Source organism: Diprion similis, chromosome 10, assembly GCF_021155765.1.
Source record: "Diprion similis isolate iyDipSimi1 chromosome 10, iyDipSimi1.1, whole genome shotgun sequence".
Taxonomy (NCBI): domain Eukaryota; kingdom Metazoa; phylum Arthropoda; class Insecta; order Hymenoptera; family Diprionidae; genus Diprion; species Diprion similis.
This window is the reverse complement of record NC_060114.1, coordinates 8,105,145-8,125,742: the sequence shown is the minus strand read 5'-3', so window position 1 is coordinate 8,125,742 and position 20,598 is coordinate 8,105,145. Positions and strand designations below refer to the sequence as shown.

General features: G+C 39.0%; 1 protein-coding gene across 5 annotated transcripts in view; it reads left to right on the top strand.

Annotated features, from left to right (window-relative positions):
* The window catches only part of LOC124411582 (RB1-inducible coiled-coil protein 1), a 35,807-nt gene that overhangs the window by 10,136 nt on the left and 5,073 nt on the right, over positions 1-20,598 (top strand). Inside the window, exons 2-9 of one of the 5 annotated variants that reach the window (XM_046890791.1) lie at positions 1,617-1,622; positions 10,851-10,977; positions 13,316-13,524; positions 16,373-16,661; positions 17,088-18,066; positions 18,584-18,804; positions 18,890-19,037; positions 19,473-19,940. In XM_046890791.1, coding sequence (XP_046746747.1) covers positions 10,910-10,977; positions 13,316-13,524; positions 16,373-16,661; positions 17,088-18,066; positions 18,584-18,804; positions 18,890-19,037; positions 19,473-19,940 — 2,382 coding nt within the window. In that variant the 5' untranslated portion in view covers positions 1,617-1,622; positions 10,851-10,909. Of the gene's footprint in view, positions 1-1,616; positions 1,623-4,971; positions 5,130-9,908; positions 10,978-13,315; positions 13,525-16,372; positions 16,662-17,087; positions 18,067-18,583; positions 18,805-18,889; positions 19,038-19,472; positions 19,941-20,598 lie in introns of those variants that run through there. The other 4 variants (XM_046890792.1, XM_046890788.1, XM_046890790.1 and 1 more) reach the window with 4 other exon arrangements.

The following is a 20,598-nucleotide window of genomic DNA, read 5'->3' as shown; positions in this document are numbered from 1 at the left end:
TTACGTATAATACGTTTATTGTGCATTATACAATATATTCATTCACAACGATACACGTAACGTATATACGTAATACTCGTAGGTACACGGTACATGCATCTAGGCATATAAATAATGCAGCATGTAGTACATCCTCATAATTATATCTCATTACATTGTAATATTCTATATTATATTTATATGATAATGTATAATTACTATCATTATTGTTGTTACTATCATTGTTATTATTGTTGTTGTTATTATCATTTTTATCATCTTAGATATTTATACTAACGAATCGAAGAAAGAAAGAAAAGAGTGAAAGAATCTGTGAACAGATAAAGAATTATAGATCGATCGAATTTGAATAATAGATCCATTACGTAATATTATATAGTGTATGATAAAAAGCTAAATCTTTTAACAATATTACGTTCATGTATAAATCTACCTATAACTGATCCATTTTTTCGATTCTCTAAACCCTATTCGCATAGGTTGAAAAATGAAACCTTGTATCATAGCGTATGAAAAATATATTACACGCATTATATACACACGTAAGCGGCCCTATGATAATTATATAAACTTGTGTTTTTTTTTTTTACAGACAATGATCGAGATGAATTTCGAAAGCGTATATTACAACGATCCAAAATAATACATAAATAAATAAAACAACTCCTGGTACGCTGTGAATAGGTAATCTGAACGACGTGTATAAATCCATGACACGCGGGTTGCATCAACTGGATAATCGTCAGGCGTTCATTCCCCGCGAATTCTAAATACAGGCAGGCATAAGTTAAGCTGCTGTAACAATAAACAGAACATCCCAGAACGCCAACGAAAATCTCTGGCTCCGTTCTCGGGGATGAAGCATTTTTAAAACAAACCAGATAATCAAGCCGATCATAATAACCAGCCAGGATCGTAATTTTCACAAGGAACCATAAAACTTATTATAATTATAACATCAGCGAACCAATAACACGAGGAACAATTATGAATTACCAAAGACTGAGGAAGTTGAGAGTAAACGGAAGAATTTTTTCAACAAATTTTCAAAGTTGTATGACCCCGCTAATTCTTGTTCGAAAACCGCGGTGGCCATGCCGAAACTCAAAATGAACAACAATAGAGTTTCACGAATTTCGGCGAATCCGATCGAAGTTCTTTATTAATCATTATCTTCAAAAAAAATTTCTACAAATTGAAAAATCATTCTAAAAACTTGGAAAACTATTGAACTGGTTGTGTCTAATATTTGTTCATTTGCTTGACATTTTTCTTTTTTTGGGGGTCCGATGTAAATATCAGGATTGATTCCTGTCGCCCTCTGCGTGCGTTGCGATGGGGAAAAGTAAATAAAAAAAAATAATAAAAAAAAAGGAAGAAAAAAGGGGCGATAAGGGGAAAGGAGGAAGTTCGAACGTGTAACGTGGACAGACTCTCCTCGGCGTATGATATGAACCCACGGCGATCAATACCCGGAGGGGTGCCCGAAGCCACACACATGAATGAAGCTGCTGCATACCTCACAGCCATAAGGTAATATCAAAGGACGCGCGGGGCAAAGCCCTCGGTTGAACCAGATACACAATGTGCAATTTACGAGGCGCGGCTATAACAGTAAAACTGTTCAACTTGCACGGCTCGTTGTGAGGATATTATTATCGAGGAACGGTTCACCCCATAATTTGCTGAAATTATGCAACGGCGACTGAATCGCTAGCGCTTTTTTATATTATTCGAAATATTATACACAGTAATTTATTTCACTAGGCAACAAGAGTATGTAGGATCAATAAGTGAAAATTAAACCAAAGAATGCAGTTGTACTGGTTGTCGAAATTTGCCTCTTTACCTCGGAATCGAGTGGGTTTTGTTTTTCTGTTCACACAGAGCGTTTTTTAATAATACTCAATTATTTTGTGGGACATATTAATATTTAGAAATATCGTTAAGCCAAGTATAATTCATGTTGAATTGGTCTTGTCTAGAAAATTTTATTATACTGTGTACACTTTCAACATCCTGGTTACTGGAAATATCGGTTTGTATCGATTGCAACATCTTATAACTGTTCGTCAAACTTTCCCTCTTTCAGTTTTCGAACAATTTCTCATTTCAATTATGCCCACTTATGATAAAACTATGCAAAAGCAAACGAAAGTTCTACAAAGAAAAAAAAACACCAAAATTCACTAAAACTTGCTGACTAAATATTGACAGATTGTGCATCAAGGATACAAAGCAGAGCTCTCTTGATGCCTAGGGAATAAATATTACACGTACGCGAGGCAAAAGATATTTGGCACGCGATACTTTATGTCACAAAAGTGTGGTTAACAATGTCTTTTATTAGAGCGGAGTACAAAAATGAGCACTTTTGAATACTAGGACTGTACACTTTTGGCTATTTCGGTACTTTTTTTTAACTATTGCAAGAACGACTACGTTACCTACGGAAAGTAGGCAAAGAAAATAAAATAAAATAAAATAAATAAATAAATAAAAAATATGCATAAACCCCACTAGTGTTACATAAAAAATATTATTACATAATATTCTACCCGTGACATAACGTCGCGCAGAATAACAGAATCAACCAACGTTTCAGATCGTTTATCAGTTAAGGGTTTCCTCCGCTTGTGTCCGCAAAAGCCTATAATTAATACATATGCCTACAAACATGGCCCTCAGGATAAGTGTGGAGGTACAGCTTAGCACGCGCGACTGAAATCGTGTGCGCGTTTACAAACACAACTGTGGAACACTACGCGTAGATAGAGGTAGGTTTCATGCTAAAAGTGCACGTGCGTAAAGTGACCTCGGTTTTCTACGCCGCACGTGGTTCGTGCGTGCGAACCGAACGGATCCAGTGCCGCGATAGACGACGAGTTTGCCAACTGTTTTTTTTTTTTTTTTACTTTTCTCGACATTATTTTTCAATTTCTTTCTTCCTCTTGCCATTTTTCAATCGCACGTGCAGCGATCTCCAAATTTTACACACCTTTTTGAGACTATAAGTCTCTCGATTATCAAGTTTTTCTTTACTTGTGACTGACGGATATGTACAATATGTGTATTAAATATGTGTGTATATATATATGTATATATATATATATATATATATTTATTTATATCAGTTGGTTCGGATTAGGTTACTTAATTAGGTAGTCTAAGTGTTATAGACAGACTGACCCTCGCGCGCACAATCCGAGACCTTCGCAAACTGTTTTGCGAAACTGCCGCACGTATAAATTATACATGTACATGCCACGATGTACACGTGTGTTTGTACATTTGTATGTGTAGATCTGCACGAGCGTTTATACCGGCTTTTTCAATGCTAAATTCCTCCCAGCTCTTTCGTGTTTTTATCGCGTTCCGTGCAGTAATTTTAATACGCGTTGTTTTGATTTTTATTTCCTCTATGTTGATATCAACGAAAACGAAATTAACGGGTGCGTAAGAATTTTGGAGAGATAAAAAATGATGCGTTCATTGAATTTGCAAGATAGGTCATGAAAATTCTTGAGGAATTGTGTTAAATGAACAATTGTCTAGATTAATATGAAGTGATTTGTTTCACTTATTTATTTGGAAAACTGTTTTGCAGAATGTTAATCATATGTTCGAAATGAACTACAGGTTTGTATAACGAAACTATGTTCTGAACAGTGAAATTTATTCATTCAATAATCAAATGTCGTTGGTTTACTTTAGAGAGGAGCGTTCGAGTCTGAGGTTAAAGAATAAGTTTTCTAATACGAGAAATATCTATTATGTATGGGTGGTAGGAGTGGGAATTGCGGGAAGGATTTTATTTAGGAATGACCTGCCAGGCGGATGAACGTTAGGAGGTACGAAGACTAAAGGTACGAGGGTCTGGATTAGGCAGTTTCGAGGGAAGCGCAGCAGCTGTTTTGCAATTGTGCGAAAATAGGAGGTGAACAATAGACATTTGCAGTGGTAATTGGTAGGAGAGGTTGTCAGGGTCCGAAACTTGGGTCTTATAACGGGAAAGTTCGGTTTTACGAAGGACTAAGAATTGTGTTGCACTTCATGACGATATATCTGTATAAGTGAAGTCTGTCAAGAGCTATAAAGCCATATCGAAACTTAGTTATGTAAACAAATAAACAAACAGTAGTAGTTCTCTCTTATCGTTAGTCGCGCATACATATGCTCCTCAAATCACAGACACCAGATACTCGTAAAATATTGTAACTGAGTGTTACGTACATGTAAACACTTATAGTGCGCTATGTATGAATGCCACGCGCGTTTGTTTCCTGGTATGTGTCAATATGCATGCGTATAACAAGACGATCACACGGAAATGTAAAAATGACGCATAGTCGTACATTCATACTTATTGTTAGACTTGTAGTACATGTATATTTATATATGTATATTGTAACATAAGTGTTTGTATGTATATCCTTCTTCAAGCACGGAACTCCGAAGGTGCGCATGGCCAGATTCGATATGCGGTTCCACGGTGCGCCACAAGATGGCAGTCTAACCAACTTTCACGGAACTTGGGAAGACTGAAACTGTGAGTTTATTGATGATCGTCAAATACATTCCTATGATTGTGTTTTAATCTCGTTTTATTTATCTTTTTCATACGGTGAGGACATTTTATAAATACAGTCACAATGAAGCATGATTCAAAAGAAAAGCAACATAACAATTACGAGCAGAACTACGCGAGAATCTTCGATTTCAATTCTTGCCTAACGGTTGTGAGACACGGATTAGTGTGTTTGCCATGGATTATAATTATCGCAGAAATATCAGTTAGAAGCCCTGCAAACGAGGGTTACACGGGGGTCTGAGAAAGGGACGAAAGTGCTCGCTTTCGAAGAATAATAAACCCGTAGCGTAGCGCATGTCTTACAAAATTGGATTCCGCGCAGCACGTAGAACGCCGACCCGAATCGAGTCTCGACAAGACTCGACTCGCTTCGACTCGCTGTCGAGAACAAGGAGTCGAGTTTTGTTGGTGGCCAGTTGCTCCCTGGCAATCAGCCGAGCTGTCTCGGTTATTTCGCTAACTGTTTACATCGTCGTCTGCATATGCGTAGAACCGTAGACAACAGCCGCGGATCGGCCAACTGGGAATAGAAATGAGGGTATTAATTTTTGTTAATTGAATTCAGTGATTTGTTCTTGTATTTTATCACCGCTGTGTGGTTTTTACTTTAGTTTCTGTATACTCATATAATAATCACAGAGCACCGAAGTCAGCTACGAACTAATCACGTTTGCGATTCGATCCGTTATTTGTCAAATAAACAAAGGCTTGCGCAGTGTTTGTTTATTTATTTGTAGGGTCGGTCTTCTTTGACGGTTTTTTCGTTGTGTTGTTGCTTCCATGTAAATATTATGTTTACCGACGATGTGTATACACTCAGAGTAGTGATTCGAACTCCAAGTGAAAAGAGCAAGTCAGTTGTCATTATAATCGTTATTAATCAGTGCCGTGTTGGTAATAAGAATCCGATTTTGACATACAAAGAAAGAAGTAAAAAATAATCCGACAACAATCGATTGAACATGTGCAGTTTGAACGGCCGATGTTCCAACAAAACAGAAGAGGAAACAAAAAACAAATCGAGCGAACATAAACAAACTAACATCGAGATGGCGAACATGCATCGTTTCCTTATTCTGTGTGCAGTGAAGCCTTACGGCGTGTAGATTCGGGACCAATGAACCGTAGCCAACGTTGGATCAAGCCGATAAGAATAGCTGGAAAAATGTCGGAAAAATGGCAGTATGAGTGAGTAGCCGAAACAAGCTGAGAGTGGAACAGTGGATTGAAGCAGTTGCTGGGCATCGGATCGGCTGAGTTTGAGTCGCAGCTGAGCGGAGGGAAAGTGGAGGGTAGTCGTAGCTGAGGGGGAGGAGGGAGACTCGTATTGCCTGGCTGCCAGTTGGCTGGCTCTCTTTGTTCAGGTTTGGGTTTTCCAGCTTACCTACCCGTTGCACAGCGCAACCCAGCAGGCGGGCAAAGCAAACAGGGTCCTTTCCCAGTTTCGTTTGTTGTTGTTCTCCTTCTTCCTTCTCGCGACTGCACTGTGTTATGATTTTACTCCTTGCATTTGGATGCCGGGTTCTAGAAACTGAGCAAAAAATTATATGAGAAACAGAACAAGCGAAATCACATAAATCGAAAACAACATAAGCATGGCTATTTGAGAATTGTCGAAGGCAGCCTTTTTGAAACAAGGTAAACAAGTAAAACAAAAGAAGAACCGATAAGTTCCCAGATAATGTCGGTGTTTCTTCAACTCCCATGTTAGAACGATTCGGAAAATTTCGATATTATTTAATCGTATTTCGTGTACTTCAATTTCTGCGAAGAAACAAAATTGTAGCCAGCATATCTACATTGAAACCGTCGAGTGACCATTTGGGATCCACTTTTTTTGCTCATTGGGCTTGTAAGGAAAACTTCTAAAAACGATCGGACTGGTTTCAAATAGAATAGCGAGGTTGAGAATCTGAGCCGCAGTCTTTGTCAGTGTTTTGTTTTGCTGAGCAGCTGACTACTGACGTTCACTCTTATACCTGCCCCGCTACCTGGCTACCTGGCCAGCACCAACCGCTGTTGGCTGTCTCACTTCGTTTGGCTCACTTGGCTCACAATCAGCATCAGACACTATTACACTGTACCTGCGATAGTATCTGGCAGAAATCATGATATAATTATCGTCGGCGGAACAAAAAAAAGAGGAGAAGCACTGTGATGGTGTTTTGTTCGTTTTCGTTCCATTCGCGGTCATCATCCTCTTCTCATCATGATCATTATATTGAATGATAATAATAATAATACCAGTTACCGTAAAGTTTTTTTATTCGTTTGAAATTTATTGACACCAGTACACCGATTACAATTTTAATGATGACGGGAATTTTGATATTTGGATGAACGGTTAATATGCAAAGAAATGATCGAATAACAAAAGCAGGAGATCAAAAATATGTGGGTTGCCAAACGATTGAAAATTACAACAATCGTAACAATAATATCTATTATAAAATTAAGATACTCATGTGCGAATTATAGGGAACAGATGTTGAAAAAAAAATTAACTTTGAGACATCAGAGATAATCCGATGATACATTTTCCGTCGATTCAATCAATTAGCGTGTTTTCCGGTGACGTAAACCTTCGTCTCGGCAACCTCAACCTTAACCTCAACTGCGTTGTCGTCATTGTCGTTGTTATAATCTCTTATCAATATAATAAATACGACGGCAACATGTGGATGTATCAAGGTGTGATAGGTTCAGTCGTGAAAATACCTCGAAAATTACGCACATAGTGTCGTAGTTGATTATTATCTGGATATGGGAGAAATGATTGATGGTATTGTTGCTGTTGCTGTTGAAAATAACCAGTGATCAACAACGGCGAGTAAATATGTACAAATCGATAGACACATATCCATAAATCCAAACCGACAGTGAAAATGAAAATCAGAAAATTCAAGAATAGAGGAAAAATCTGAAAGCAAAATGGATCGTAATGGTAACCAGAAGATCAGACAGGTAGTATCACTCAGCCACAGGGTTTGTTGTACTTATAGCTGCCACTTCTGACTTCATACCTTCCTGTAAGAAAAAGAAACCGGCGTTGCCACCGCCGCGACTGATGAGGTCATGCCCAACGATCAACCTCGACGAAAGAGGGGGAGAAATTTGCTAAGAAATTTACAGCTGAGTTTGCATCAGGCTTGTGAGTTAGCGGAGGATTTCCCCCCCATGGATCTGTTTCATTAGTCTCAAATGTAGGCGTTTTTTAGTACTGAGCTAACTTCAAGTCAAATCAAGTCCTTTCTGACTGTGTATTTTCCTTAGCTTCTCCGAAGTTTGGATAACCAAAACCAAAGTCCGAAACAGGCAAAACACAACCTCTCTTGGTTTTCCGGTCATTAAGAAGGAGAAGAACGGAGATAAAATGCAAGCAATAGTAAGAATCGACGTAACACTCGATGTACTAGAAGATAATTCGAAGTCTGAACGCTGCAGGGTTTGAAATTGGAACGGTGATTGAAAGCAAGTATAATTCCAAAACCGTTGAAATACGTTGAATAAATTATACGTTCCGTACACATACAGTCTCTGCATCAGCATTAGCAACAACAGCAATCGCGATGGTATAAGTACATAATTGATTATATAGTAGGTGGAGTCGTTTGGTGTTTTTTATTATCCTTTCGTTCGTTTCGCGATAAACTGGAAGAAGAAAAATGATAAGAAGCTGAGCAGAGCAAAACGCGGAAACGTCTGCGGGGCGGTCGAGGAGGGTGAGGAGGAAGGATTGAGGAGCCGCGAAGCTCGTTGGCCCCACTTCTCCCCCACCACCCTAGGATTTGCAACGAGTTCAGACGAACGGTTCGACTCAGCTCTCCGTGGTGATTCCTTTGTTTTGTTCTTCCATTCCGGTGATGGCGACGAGCCGACAACCAGCCAGCGGCAGTGCAACCAGTAAACCGAAGTCAGTTTACCAGCTGATCGGGAACTCCGCGCGTCATCGCGCCTCTGCCTACGCAAAACGGACGCAAGCACCTACAGTAAAACACTAGTAGGTATATAACTCGGTCTAGTGATTTCGCTTTCGGTGCTTGTGCCTCATTTTCGGATTCCATGGACTCAGAATTTTAGATTTCCTAGTTACCCGAAAATTCTAGCAGGATCGGTGTCTTCGCTATAACGTTCTAAGTATTTATCGAATTACAAGAAAATTTGCTACAAGAAACTATCAACTATTGTGATCATAGTTGACACCTTTAATTGAATACTTCTTACGATTGAGTGAGTTCTAACAAATATTACGTCGTATTCTTCCACCAACCTCAAATTCTGCCAATTGTTGCATAATCCACCATAACCATACAAAAAAATGGATTAGTAACAACTAACGCGTATTTGGTGGATTTTCTAGTTACAGATACAAAAACTAATGATCATTCTGAACCTAGAACTAATTCTAATTCTAAAAGAATCATACTTTACGGGTATGGAGAAGTATGAACATAGGAACATATAAACATAGTCCACAAGAAAAATCGTATGTCCATGCTCAAAACCGTTTGTGAGCAAGGACAGAGTCTGACCTGGAGTCAACGGACGTTGAAACGAAACAACGTGAATGAAGATCGTCGAAAATCAGGGAATGAATACCTATCGCCTATCTTCAGACCGTACGTGACGTGTGTTCGTGCGTAGAGGATAGAGGATAGCGTATTAGTAGAAGATGAAAACGTGCGTAATTAAGTGAAGTCATCGTGCCGAGAGTTTGTGAGGTCGTGGACAAGAGGATTCGCGTACTTCTGCGAGTATAAATAACACAGAATAGATCAGCTTGATGACAGAGAAAAAGGAAGAAAAAAAGAGAATCATAGTGAGGAAACGGCAACAACTAAACAGCTGACATCGTTAAGGGAGACACCAAAGTGAGAGAGAGAGAGAGAGAGAGAGAGAGAGAGAGAGAGAGAGAGTGAGAGAGAGAGAAAGACGAATGAAAGAAAGACTCGCGTTTCGTACCGTAATGTCACTGTGAATCGCGTAAATCATATTGACATTGAATATTTCTTTTTTACCTTTCACATCTCTTTTGCGTCTTCTTATTTCACCTAAGTGTACAAAGTGATATTTTGTTTTTTTTTTAAATCCAATTACCGAAGTACAACATATAATATAAGTCATAATATGACTTGTGTAAACGCGTTTTTTCATCCTCCTATCGTTTAACGTTGGTGTTGTATTTTTTTTTTTCGTTCACTTTTCATTTGTGAATTGTGAAACGAGTGTAAATAATATAGAAATCTTTCTGCGGAATACAAAATAACCAAACATACTCAAATAACCATAGCGTGATATGTGTTTCTTTTCTTTGCAGCTTCTAGAGAAAAAGAAGAGGAGTAATGAAAATTGTGATACAAATAATCCTCACTGTGATAATCGCGAGTGGGAGATCTATCCTAAGAATCGAGGAAGTGAACTCGAATGTTGAGTAATTCACGAACGCCTGATTTGAATATTAAAACAACAATTATATAAATAAATCAATCAATTAATGAAAATATTATATGGAACAAAGAATATTTGTCCTGGCTGTATTGTCCGTGCGAAAGAAGACGAGGATCAGGACAACGAAACGGGTGAGAATGAGAAGGAGGAACACTGTTCTGTATTGACTGTTCTCATGTCGTCGTTATACTACCCATAACCTACCCCTAACCCGAAAGAGCCTAAGCCACGTCTTCTTATCGCGCTCTACTCACGAATAGTTGTACAAATATTAACAAGTGTCGTTGACGTTGTGTTTTCGTGAAGAAGAGAGTGCGTACGGTAAATTGGCGGTGAGAGACGGAATAAGAACGATAATAATAACAACAACAGTAATAAATCGGCAACAACAGCGACAGCAGGAAGAGGAGAAAGGGAAGAAGACGTTAGCGGATTTCTTCTGATCAATGAATAACTGCACAACGGGGGCCGGCCTCGCGGCTGCTGCTTCTGCCACTTTTCTTCCAGAGGAAAAACAAGAAATCGAGATTCGGCCCCGGCCCAGCTGACTACTGGCAACGCCGGTTAACGTGCTCGTTATTACCACAGCCGTCGTCCAAATATCTTCCCTGATACTTTATTATTTTCATCCACGCTACTGCTCGGTATAACGACGACGAGAGAACATGCAGCGTCGGTAGTGCGAGAGAACAACGAAAAATCGAGAAGAAGAGGGAGAGAGGGTAGAGAAAAGGGCGCAAACGGTACCAAGGAGCTCGAAACCGAGAAGAAATTAAATTCGTTATATATCCGGTCCACATATATACTTGAGTGTGTGTATATATACACCTGTTATCGTTTATCCAACACCTGAAGACACAAGGCGCAAAGATGCTTTACGTATTTCACGTTGACACCGGGACGACGATCACCTTCGACATGAAGCTGGCCCTTGAGAGGTAAAGTTCATATTCCAATTATTACTTTATTACAACGTTATTGCTCCTTTTACAATGAAATCATATACCAAGAGCTCAAATTTTTAATCGAAGGTGTTTTTTTCGTGATAAAAAATTAATTGGATTTGGGATGAAACAAGTGACGTTCCACTCGGTCGGTAAAGAACTGACTGTAGCATCCTCTTGAGTAACATTTCGCACAAAACTTTATTCGACCAACTTTAATGGTACACGCGCTACACTTAAAAATGATAAATGGAAGTCGATCCGACTTGACGTGTAAAAATTGATTTTACACAGTCCAATTGGGTAAAAATAAGGGTACGGATTTAATCGGGAAATGTAAATTCCTTCGGAAAACAATTTTCTAATCTAATTGGTTATTCCGATTCCTGTATTTCCTTTCTTGTCCAATCGGTTATATATTTTCGATAAATCTCTAGTCCGATAAAGAATGAAATGGGGTTCTTGGTCTTTTCACTTATCTGGACTTTCTACTACGCGCTGTTCAAGATTGTGCTTATGCAGCGTGTGATTGCTGCATTTTCAGAGTATTTCTGCATAGCGTAGATAGTGTAAAGTACAGTGTCTAAGAGAACCGTAGCAGCAGCGTGGAGACATTTTATTTGCTGCATACTATTTCACTTTGTTGTATATTCACTAATTCATTTTTTTTTATTTTTTATAATGGAACACCCAATCGTTCATGCATTGTGTTTCGTTTTCTTTTACTCTCTTTCCACTTATTTATTCATTCTCTTCCACTTTGATTCGCAATTTCATTTTCGTCACGCGAGGTCTGCTTTGGCCAGTTCTTTTGCACTACTCTTCGCGTTGCCTGAGTTGGCGCAATTATTAGATGGTGCGTGTCTTCGTTATACAGTGCAGTAGGTTGAAAATGCGTATATTAACACGGTCATTGCAATTATTATTATCAAGAACAACCTAATATACATCCGCATATTAAGAACCTATATGAATATTCATATTCCACATTACAGCAGGCTGAGATTAAGGCACAATAAAAAATGGGTGAAAAAAAAATCATTTATTCAAAGTTAGAAGAAACTACATTCATGGTTGATTATTTTTTTCTCTATAATTTTTCGATTCATCAACAATTGTTGGAAAACCTATCGGGCAATACTTGAGAAATTTTAACAACTGACAAAAATGCAATCACAAAATTCTCTGAAATTTTTTTGTGGACGCGAGTCGTCTATTGTCTGTTTTATAAGCCTCAATTCATCGATGATAAGTCAAATAATCGACCTACAGATATGCAGAGATAACGAAAATGGATCAAACGTGCCCCGTTTATTTATATATGTTTCTTGTTGACTTTTTTTTTTCTCTCCGTCGTATGTCGATTTTATTCACATTTTTTTATTTTATGACGCAGGAGGGGGTTAAAAAAAGCGCAAAAGAAAAAAAAATTGCAATATGCGCCACAAGAAAAAAAAAGAATTGGGTCAAACATTATTATAGTCGGTCAGGCGGGCGGTCGGTGTCTCGTCTGCTGTGTTGATTATCTGTGCGACGAGTAATAATAATAATGGCAATAAGCTCTTCTACTCCTTGCTGTGTCTAATCGTCGTCACTTTGGGCCACACATACACGCACACACACAAACGATTACACTATTGCACGCTTGTATTTGCTCTCATTTGAATATAACGTACATACCTATTACCCATGCATACTGACACATGTCACTGTTGTTAATTCGCAATGCACGCTGCTTGCACTTCTAGAACAAAAAATATATGTAAACGTGTGTGCAGTATATTTGTAATAATAACTATTATTATAATCATACTTGATGAAATATATTGTATAAATCGTTGATAAATACAAATCCTGCATATAAAATTTCGGAAAGAGAAAAAATGCTACCAAATATTCCATTAGGTGTTGATTTTTCATTCATTTTTCATTGGTTGCTGTGTCCCATTTTTCGATCATAATTATTTTTTTTCTTATCTTTACGTTATAATCTTGGAAAGAAACAAAGAGAAGTGAACGTAAGTGTTTAAAGTGTTATATTATTTGTTTGCTTTTTTTTTTTAGATTGTTACCTTTTTTCAAAACGCACGAGTTTTTGTTCGTAATATTTACATATCCACTGTACAATTATTCTCAATCCTGCCTATTTCAAAAAAGATTCCAAAGAATGAAAAAATACACAATGAAGTAGTAAGAAATATACGCACAAAGGAAAAAAAAAAAAAAGAATTGGGAGAATGAATCTTATCTCATTAGATATGAATTAATATGGTTAATTTATGATAATAAAGTAACTATGGATTGATAGTCAATTCTTATTCCATTATCTCAGTGTCTCTCAGCTGAAGGAGGCTATAGAAAGAGAATGTGGAGTGGCGGCCGGACAGCAAGTCCTGCTTGTGAGCGGGGGTGAAAGTCTCGAACCAAATGCGAGGGTCTGCACCTATTCCGCGGGAACGGACACCAACCCTATTTACCTGTTCAGCAAAGCTGCGATTGAGAGTCCTCAGCCTCCCGTACCGAGCATAGACTATGGTTCAGGTAAGATTTGCGATGATGCAAAGACGAACATGATTTTGCAATACGCGCTCACGGTCTATTTATACCCGTTTAAGTCGAACCAAAAACAGTACAGGCCGAGAAACGCTTGAGGGAATTTTTAATGTCTCGAGGATCATTTAGAAAATTGTCTCGCTTGATGAGTTACTATATTATTACCGGAAGATAGATTAGTCTCATAAGTTGTAATAATCGATAATTTTTTTTCCTTTTTTTTTTCTAACGTACACTTCTCATTAAGATTTTATCGTTGTTTTTAGTGGCGAATTTAATTCCGAATTCGATAAAATTATCTTTTTTTGTTTGCCCACAAAAACAGAAAACAATATAAATCAACAAGTAACGTTCGAAAGTATAACGGTAAACTCGGTCGGTTATTAACGCTTGTCTTTACCTACTGCGTTCGTGAAACCCGTACGCTGGTGTTCCGAAAAACATATGCAGATGCGTAATACTGGTATGTTCCATCCTTCTCCCTTTGTTGACGGCGGAAAAACAGAAAAAGATACTCAAAACTGGAGTTAATATTCTTACTCTCCTATCTTTGACGATATGGATTCCAATTAATTCTTTAATTAATCATATCGTAATGACGATAGAAGAAGGTGTAAACATACTGTAGAGTTTATTGTCTCCTGCTCTTTTTCCTTTTTTTTCTGTTAAGACTGTACAGCTCTGTATCGATAATCTTGCGACTTCTGCGATTGTTGTGAACAAAATTCATTGTTTAACATTTTTTGATACTTTTTTTTCCATTCTTCCTTTTCTTCTTTTCATTTTGTCGTACGATCAAATAATATTGTTACCGCAGCTGCAGCTTGGGGGTGGTAGAAGAAAAAAGTGAGAAATATTTACACTTCCAATTATATCTCGTCACAGAGTTTTATTTTTAAACACTGTTGTGTTTTTTTGCCTTGATTTGTAATATACGACAATTACAGAGGGAATAATACAGATTCTTTCATGTAGTCTCCTCCTGCGTATGATGTTATTAATATTACAAAAGAGTTAAAAAAAAAAAAAACTAATACATATGGGTAGTTGTTTTTGAATAAACTGTCTTTCTATATCTATCGAATAGAACCAAAAATGAAAAAGTAATTTATGACAGTAGTTGAAATATTTCGTCGGAAGTGGAAGAATTGGTTTGGTTTTAACTTTTAACAGAATAATGAACAGAAAAGAAATAACACTAATCAAACTTCATTGTAATGGCATTATTCCTTAATTCAAAGTCATTAGTCAAAGTATTTTTACTCACCACAGCTGGAGTAATGCAACGAATGAGTTTGCTCAAACACATAATATACTCAATTAACTGATTTTTTTTTCTACTTTTTTTTCGGCTGTTTCAATACTTGATGGAATTTCTCTGTTCGAGTTTGAGTAAAAACCGGTTGGCAATGAACAACGACAATAATCTACTCAAAACTAAACTGAGAAGTTTTGGGCTATCTAAAACTACTCTGATATACTAGTTTATTTATTATCCAAATATCACTATGATCGTCATCATAGTAGGCAAACAGTATACTGTTGAGTTTGATAAGAGACCAGTTCTATGATCAATCGTTCTTCCCACAATTTAAGTTAAATGTAAATCTTCATCGGCGTCCTTGAAACAGAGATTATCTATGTAAGTTTTAGAACGTGTTATACTTCTAATATGTATATATATGTATACTGATAATGCAATACGGATGTCGTTTTCTTTCTCTGTCTGCGATTCGTCTGCCATGATGTTGTTTTATACCTTATCTCTAGGTCGTGTGATTCAAAACTCTGTATCACTTGTCAAATTTGGTCTAAGAGTTATTTCTTGTCCTTCTTTTGCGGACACACGCTCAACATCTGAATATATGTACATATATACACACACGTATACTTTTTTGCATTTTCGCTTCCTTTTCCAGTTTGTTATTGTCTTCATTGTTATCTTAACCCCCTTTTTTCGCGACGTTTTATTTTTCTACCTTCTGTTTACATATGATTTCAATATTCAGTTATTCTTTATTCCCGTTACGGCGAATCGAAGCAAGGTTTCTTTTTGGAATTTTGTACCTACTACCGCTATTCAAAATGTTTGATTCTCTGGAGCGTAGATGACAAAATCTTGTTGAAGACCAAGTAATATTGACCTTGTGTACACATACAAATCTAAAATTCTATTTATGTTTATCAGCTCTCAGCTGTATCTAAGTCCGTATTTGTGTATTAAAAAATGACAACAACGTTCTTCCATCCCCACCCAAATCTCATCCTTCGCTATTAGTCATGTACTGATGAGTGTATATACGAAATTTATTACCGTCAAAAGGATATAAGTGAACGGTGAAGAAACCATGTTACCTTCTTAAAAAAAATCTAGGTTTTCTAACGATTTTCTAAGTAAACATATGCAAAGTTGGCTGAGCAACTTGAGCTGTTTTTAAGTTTGGTAGTCAATTGGTGGTGATTGGAAGCCTAATCGAATTGTTTGGTAGTCAATAGTTGATTTGATATAAAAAAAAAACATATCGAGGCACCAAGTTAGACAGATTTTTTTATTGTCACTCCAGCTAATTGTAAGCTCAAAAGGAGCTCAATCGATGCTCAATCGTTTGATGGTCACGATAATATTGATAAGAACGATTGGTGTTCCGCTGTTTGTCTGGAAAGCCCAAAAAATTGAATCAGAAAATGGGCTACGGGGTTGTGGGACCACCAATCGACTACTCAACGATTGGTAGCGTCGAAATTAAAAAACGCTCAAGTGACTAATCTATGTCGAAGATAGTTGATTGAATATATAGAGCTAACATATTGACTTTTCTATGGGTAATTTTTTCAGATGTGGATCTTCAAGGGCAGATCGAGGCATCGTTGGTGATGCCAGCTACGTATCAAACGGTTGTGGCACGAGCGCAGCTGGGTCAACAGTGCTGGGCGCTGGCGAGGAACCAGACAAGTGTTTGCGAGAGGCTTGTCCACGACCAGCATCTGCAGCAGCAGGGCTGGGCCGCAGTGGTCGCGAACCTGGAAGACATAACGCAGATGTTCCAATCTAGGGTGGAACTGCTCCAACAGAGCTTCACTCTCTACTTGACGGAACGGCAGCAGCACATCGAGCTCTTAAACAAGTAGGGCTCCTCAGTTAAGAGGGTACATACGAGTAGTCGGCGAAAAGCTGGGACAATTTTGGAAATTATATGTATACAACCAATTATTCGAGTTGGATTTGTTTTATTCAAAACAAACATTTTTTATTATTTTTACTTGAATTAGTTGGAAAAAAACCTTGTCAGTGTCAAGAACTTTAACCGACTTGCTTGGTGCCATGGTCTACGCTACCATTTATTTAAAAAATGGTTAACCGATTGATTGCAAGTGTGGTGATAGTATTTTTAGTTAGTTGACGCTCTTTGCCTTGTTGTCCAGGTTTGAATTCCCCAGATTGACCCACTTTATCAGTCCTCTTTTCGCATAAACATGCTTAATCTCATCTTCCTACTGGTGGAAGTCATGAGTTGAGTCCGATGCTTCACGGTTCAAAATCCTTATTACAGCTTCAATGAGAACCTTCGCATGCTCTCAAAAATCCCCATCCTCCCAGCGCTTCGAGTGCACGCAGACGGCCTGCTGAGCCCTGAGGACCAAGATGGCGCAGAGTTGGGAAGCAACGGCACGACGACGACGGCAGAGCCGTCAAGTGACGCTGCAACAAGTGAACAAGATTTGAGCCTGCTAAGGTGGATATCAGCGAAGGACAATCAGAGCAGCCTTGAGCAGGTTGCCGAACAGTGCTCGAGGGGCTTGGAGCAGTTCGACGAGCGGGTAATGGAGTCGCTGAAGTCAGAGGTGAACAGTGCCATCGAGGCGGCAAATAAGCAGGACATGAAGGAGATCAAGGGGCTCGGAGAGCGGCTCTACGGGCTGGAGCAGCTCATGTTTGAGGCGAAGAAACTGGTCCAGGAGCAGGGCGACCTGGCGCAGGCCTTCTTGCAGAATCAGAATAGAGCCAGCAACCTCGGGGACGCAAGCATCCTTCCGGATCTCTGCGCATCCCACAAACGACAGCTGCAGGTCATGCTCCAAAATCACAACCACCTCCGGGACATAAGAAGGCGGTGCACCAAGGCGAAGGAGGAGCTCTCAGTGAACCTTTATCAGCGACTGAAGTGGATAATGTATGTCGAAAACAAAATGATGGAGGTCGATGGGAAGCTCGTCATGTACCATGAAAGCCTTAAGCGGCTCAGACGCCATCTTGAGGTGCTTCAGCAAATACATCTCGCACCTAAAATGTACATGTGCGCTGTAGTCGAGGTCGTCAGGCGCAGGACATTCTCTCAAGCCTTTCTCGTGTGGGCTAGTAACCTCGCCTGCCAGCTCCTCACTGTTCATAGCGAGGAGATCGCCAGGAGAAGGGATTTTCAGGCGAAATTTGACGGGCACTTCTTGAACACACTTTTTCCTGGACTCGAGGACACTCCCCCATCTTTCGCCACTCAGGCTCCTTCTGTTTTCGACAGTGCGTTACCAAAGGTAAGGATTAACAGGAAATCGGACCTTACTATCCTGCCTCAGGTTGAGTGAATCGCACTTCACAGTTTCTTTTCCTAAATCACGAAATCTAGTTGAAAAAGCTAGTCAGCTAGCTCAGCTAGTTAAAAGAAAATTTTTTAGCATGTTTTCAGAAAGTTAACTGAAACTCAGACCAATTTCTGGAAGATATCGAAAGCAAGTTTGCAATATATTTTTTCTCGTCGAAAAATCTCCATTCAGTGGAAACCTGAAACACGGGTATTCCTATTTGGGTCCAAGAAGGTAGTTAACATTCTTTTTATTGAAATTGATCTTTTGTATTGGATGACCTTCCCTTGGCAGGAGAAGAATAAACTGTTCAGTACGGTTTCCTGAACTTGTTAGTAAAGCAGGCACATCTGGCACATCTTGCATGGTCGAGAATTATGTCGACAGTTGTGACGCACTTTCTGATCACTTTCATTGCGGTCTCCTAATGAATTCGTTTCTCTTTTTCTCTCATGAATTCAACGAACAGCTTACTTCAGACGATATGGAATCGTTAAGAAAAACTTTGCCCGATCTTGCCCTGGCAGTGTCTACGCCTGACCTGTCCAGCATCACTCAATTCTTCTTGTCGAAAAGTCTGACCGAGGGGAGCAGCACCGAAGGTTCAAAGGAGAAGGAAAACGAGCAGGGCTTAACGAATCCTGACGATAAAAATTCGAGCCCTCGGAGGGCGCCGCTCCTTGGTGATCGGTAAGTTACTCGACAAGCGATTCACCCTGTGAGGCAATTTCAAATATCTAGTGAGAATATCAAAACTTTGTTCATCTTTTTTCAGCGGCGGGGGTTTCGAGTCTGAGACGGACACCGAAGAGTTTGAAAAAATCGGGCAACAGGGTCAGACGATGACGGAGCTGAAGCAGGGCGGAGTCGATCTCGAATCATTCGACGGTGACACCTCGTCGGATAAGGAAAAACGATCAGAGGTTTGTCCCTCGCAGAGCGTATCCCTGAATTCTTCTTCTTGCTCATCTTTGGTTGGATCGTCATCGTCATTCCGATCCAGCACTCAACCCACGATTAACAATAACCATAATCAATTTCCCAGTTCATCGTCAGTCTTTTCGCGACGCATCACTCATCCGGTTTCGTTCGATAGCGCAAATAACTCTTTCACTACGCCTTCTAACTATCGTTCTTCGACTTCCTCTTCGTCCCATTTTTCACCCGGTGCACCTCAGACAGCAAGCGATCGCCTCCTCCTAATTCTCAGTCCTCTAGCAGAGTGTTCGGAAAATGGAGATTCGAATTTCCGTCCGTCATCCGCATCATCATCATCGCCAGTTCGCTGCAGCTGCAATTATTCTTATTGTTCAAAGGAAAATGATGTTGATTATTATTGTGACGATTTTGGTAATCAGTTAGCCGCCACCGCCGCGACGACGTCAACGACGACGGTTAACATTCAAGATCATCACCGTCATCATCATCGCCGTCGGTGTCACTTGTCGAAGAGCAACAACAACGACAGCAAATCTGCTGCTGCTACTTCTTCTTCTTCTGCTGTTACTCGTTCTCCCGACGGTCATAATCATCCTGATCCCATAAATAATCCTTCCTTAATTAATCCCGCGGTGTGCGACGGTGGCGGAAGTGGAAACGAAGGTTCCGGAGAAGCTTGCAGATCAGGATCAGGATCAAGATCGGGAACCAGAGAGCAAGGAGGGCAGCAGCTCGACAGTGCGGGAAGCAGTTCTTCGTTGGAAAATGGAATCGGGGATTTCATGGGTACCGAATTTTATATGGACGAATCATTGCCCAGCAGCCTTAGCGAACACCCGGGTCCAGGTGTCGATGTTCATCATCAAGCAATCGTGTCCCTATTACAGGTACTTTGCTTTAAAGAAAAAAAAAAGCCAGTAACAGCGAAAGTAAAAAAAAAGCCTTTTATTAGAATTCTTTTGTGGCAAATGAGTATCATTATTCTTGTTATTATTATTAGGTATCATCGTCTACATCATAATTATTTCCTATCGACAATCTGTATACTGCAGTATTCACCGTAATACAATCTTTATTGCTTTGATATTTTCCAAGTGACTTAGAAAAACTAAATACAAAAAAGAAACCATCTTCAGTTAGTAGGTATGTACTACTTTTTCATATTTAATTTGTGTACTGTACAATATACAGACACACGCTAACGTTTTTCCATTCACCATGTAACACAGCTTGATCTCAACGCAATAACACCACTCTACATCAGCTTTCACGCTTTGTTGCTTGAAATTCTTGTTAAGAAAGTAGGTAATACCTTTTAATTTGAAACTTTTTTTTCCTAATAGATTTTGCAATTATATTGTGAATTGGTTTTTTATTTTTGTTACTTTGTTTTATCTACTGTAGGATACTTTTATCACTATGTTTCTAGTAATTGATTTAATTAATGTTGACTATTATTTTGCTGCTTGTGCACTTGAGAATTTGTTTTACGTAACCCTGTTTGATTTTCCGTTATATATTATAGTTATAGTTATATTATTATTC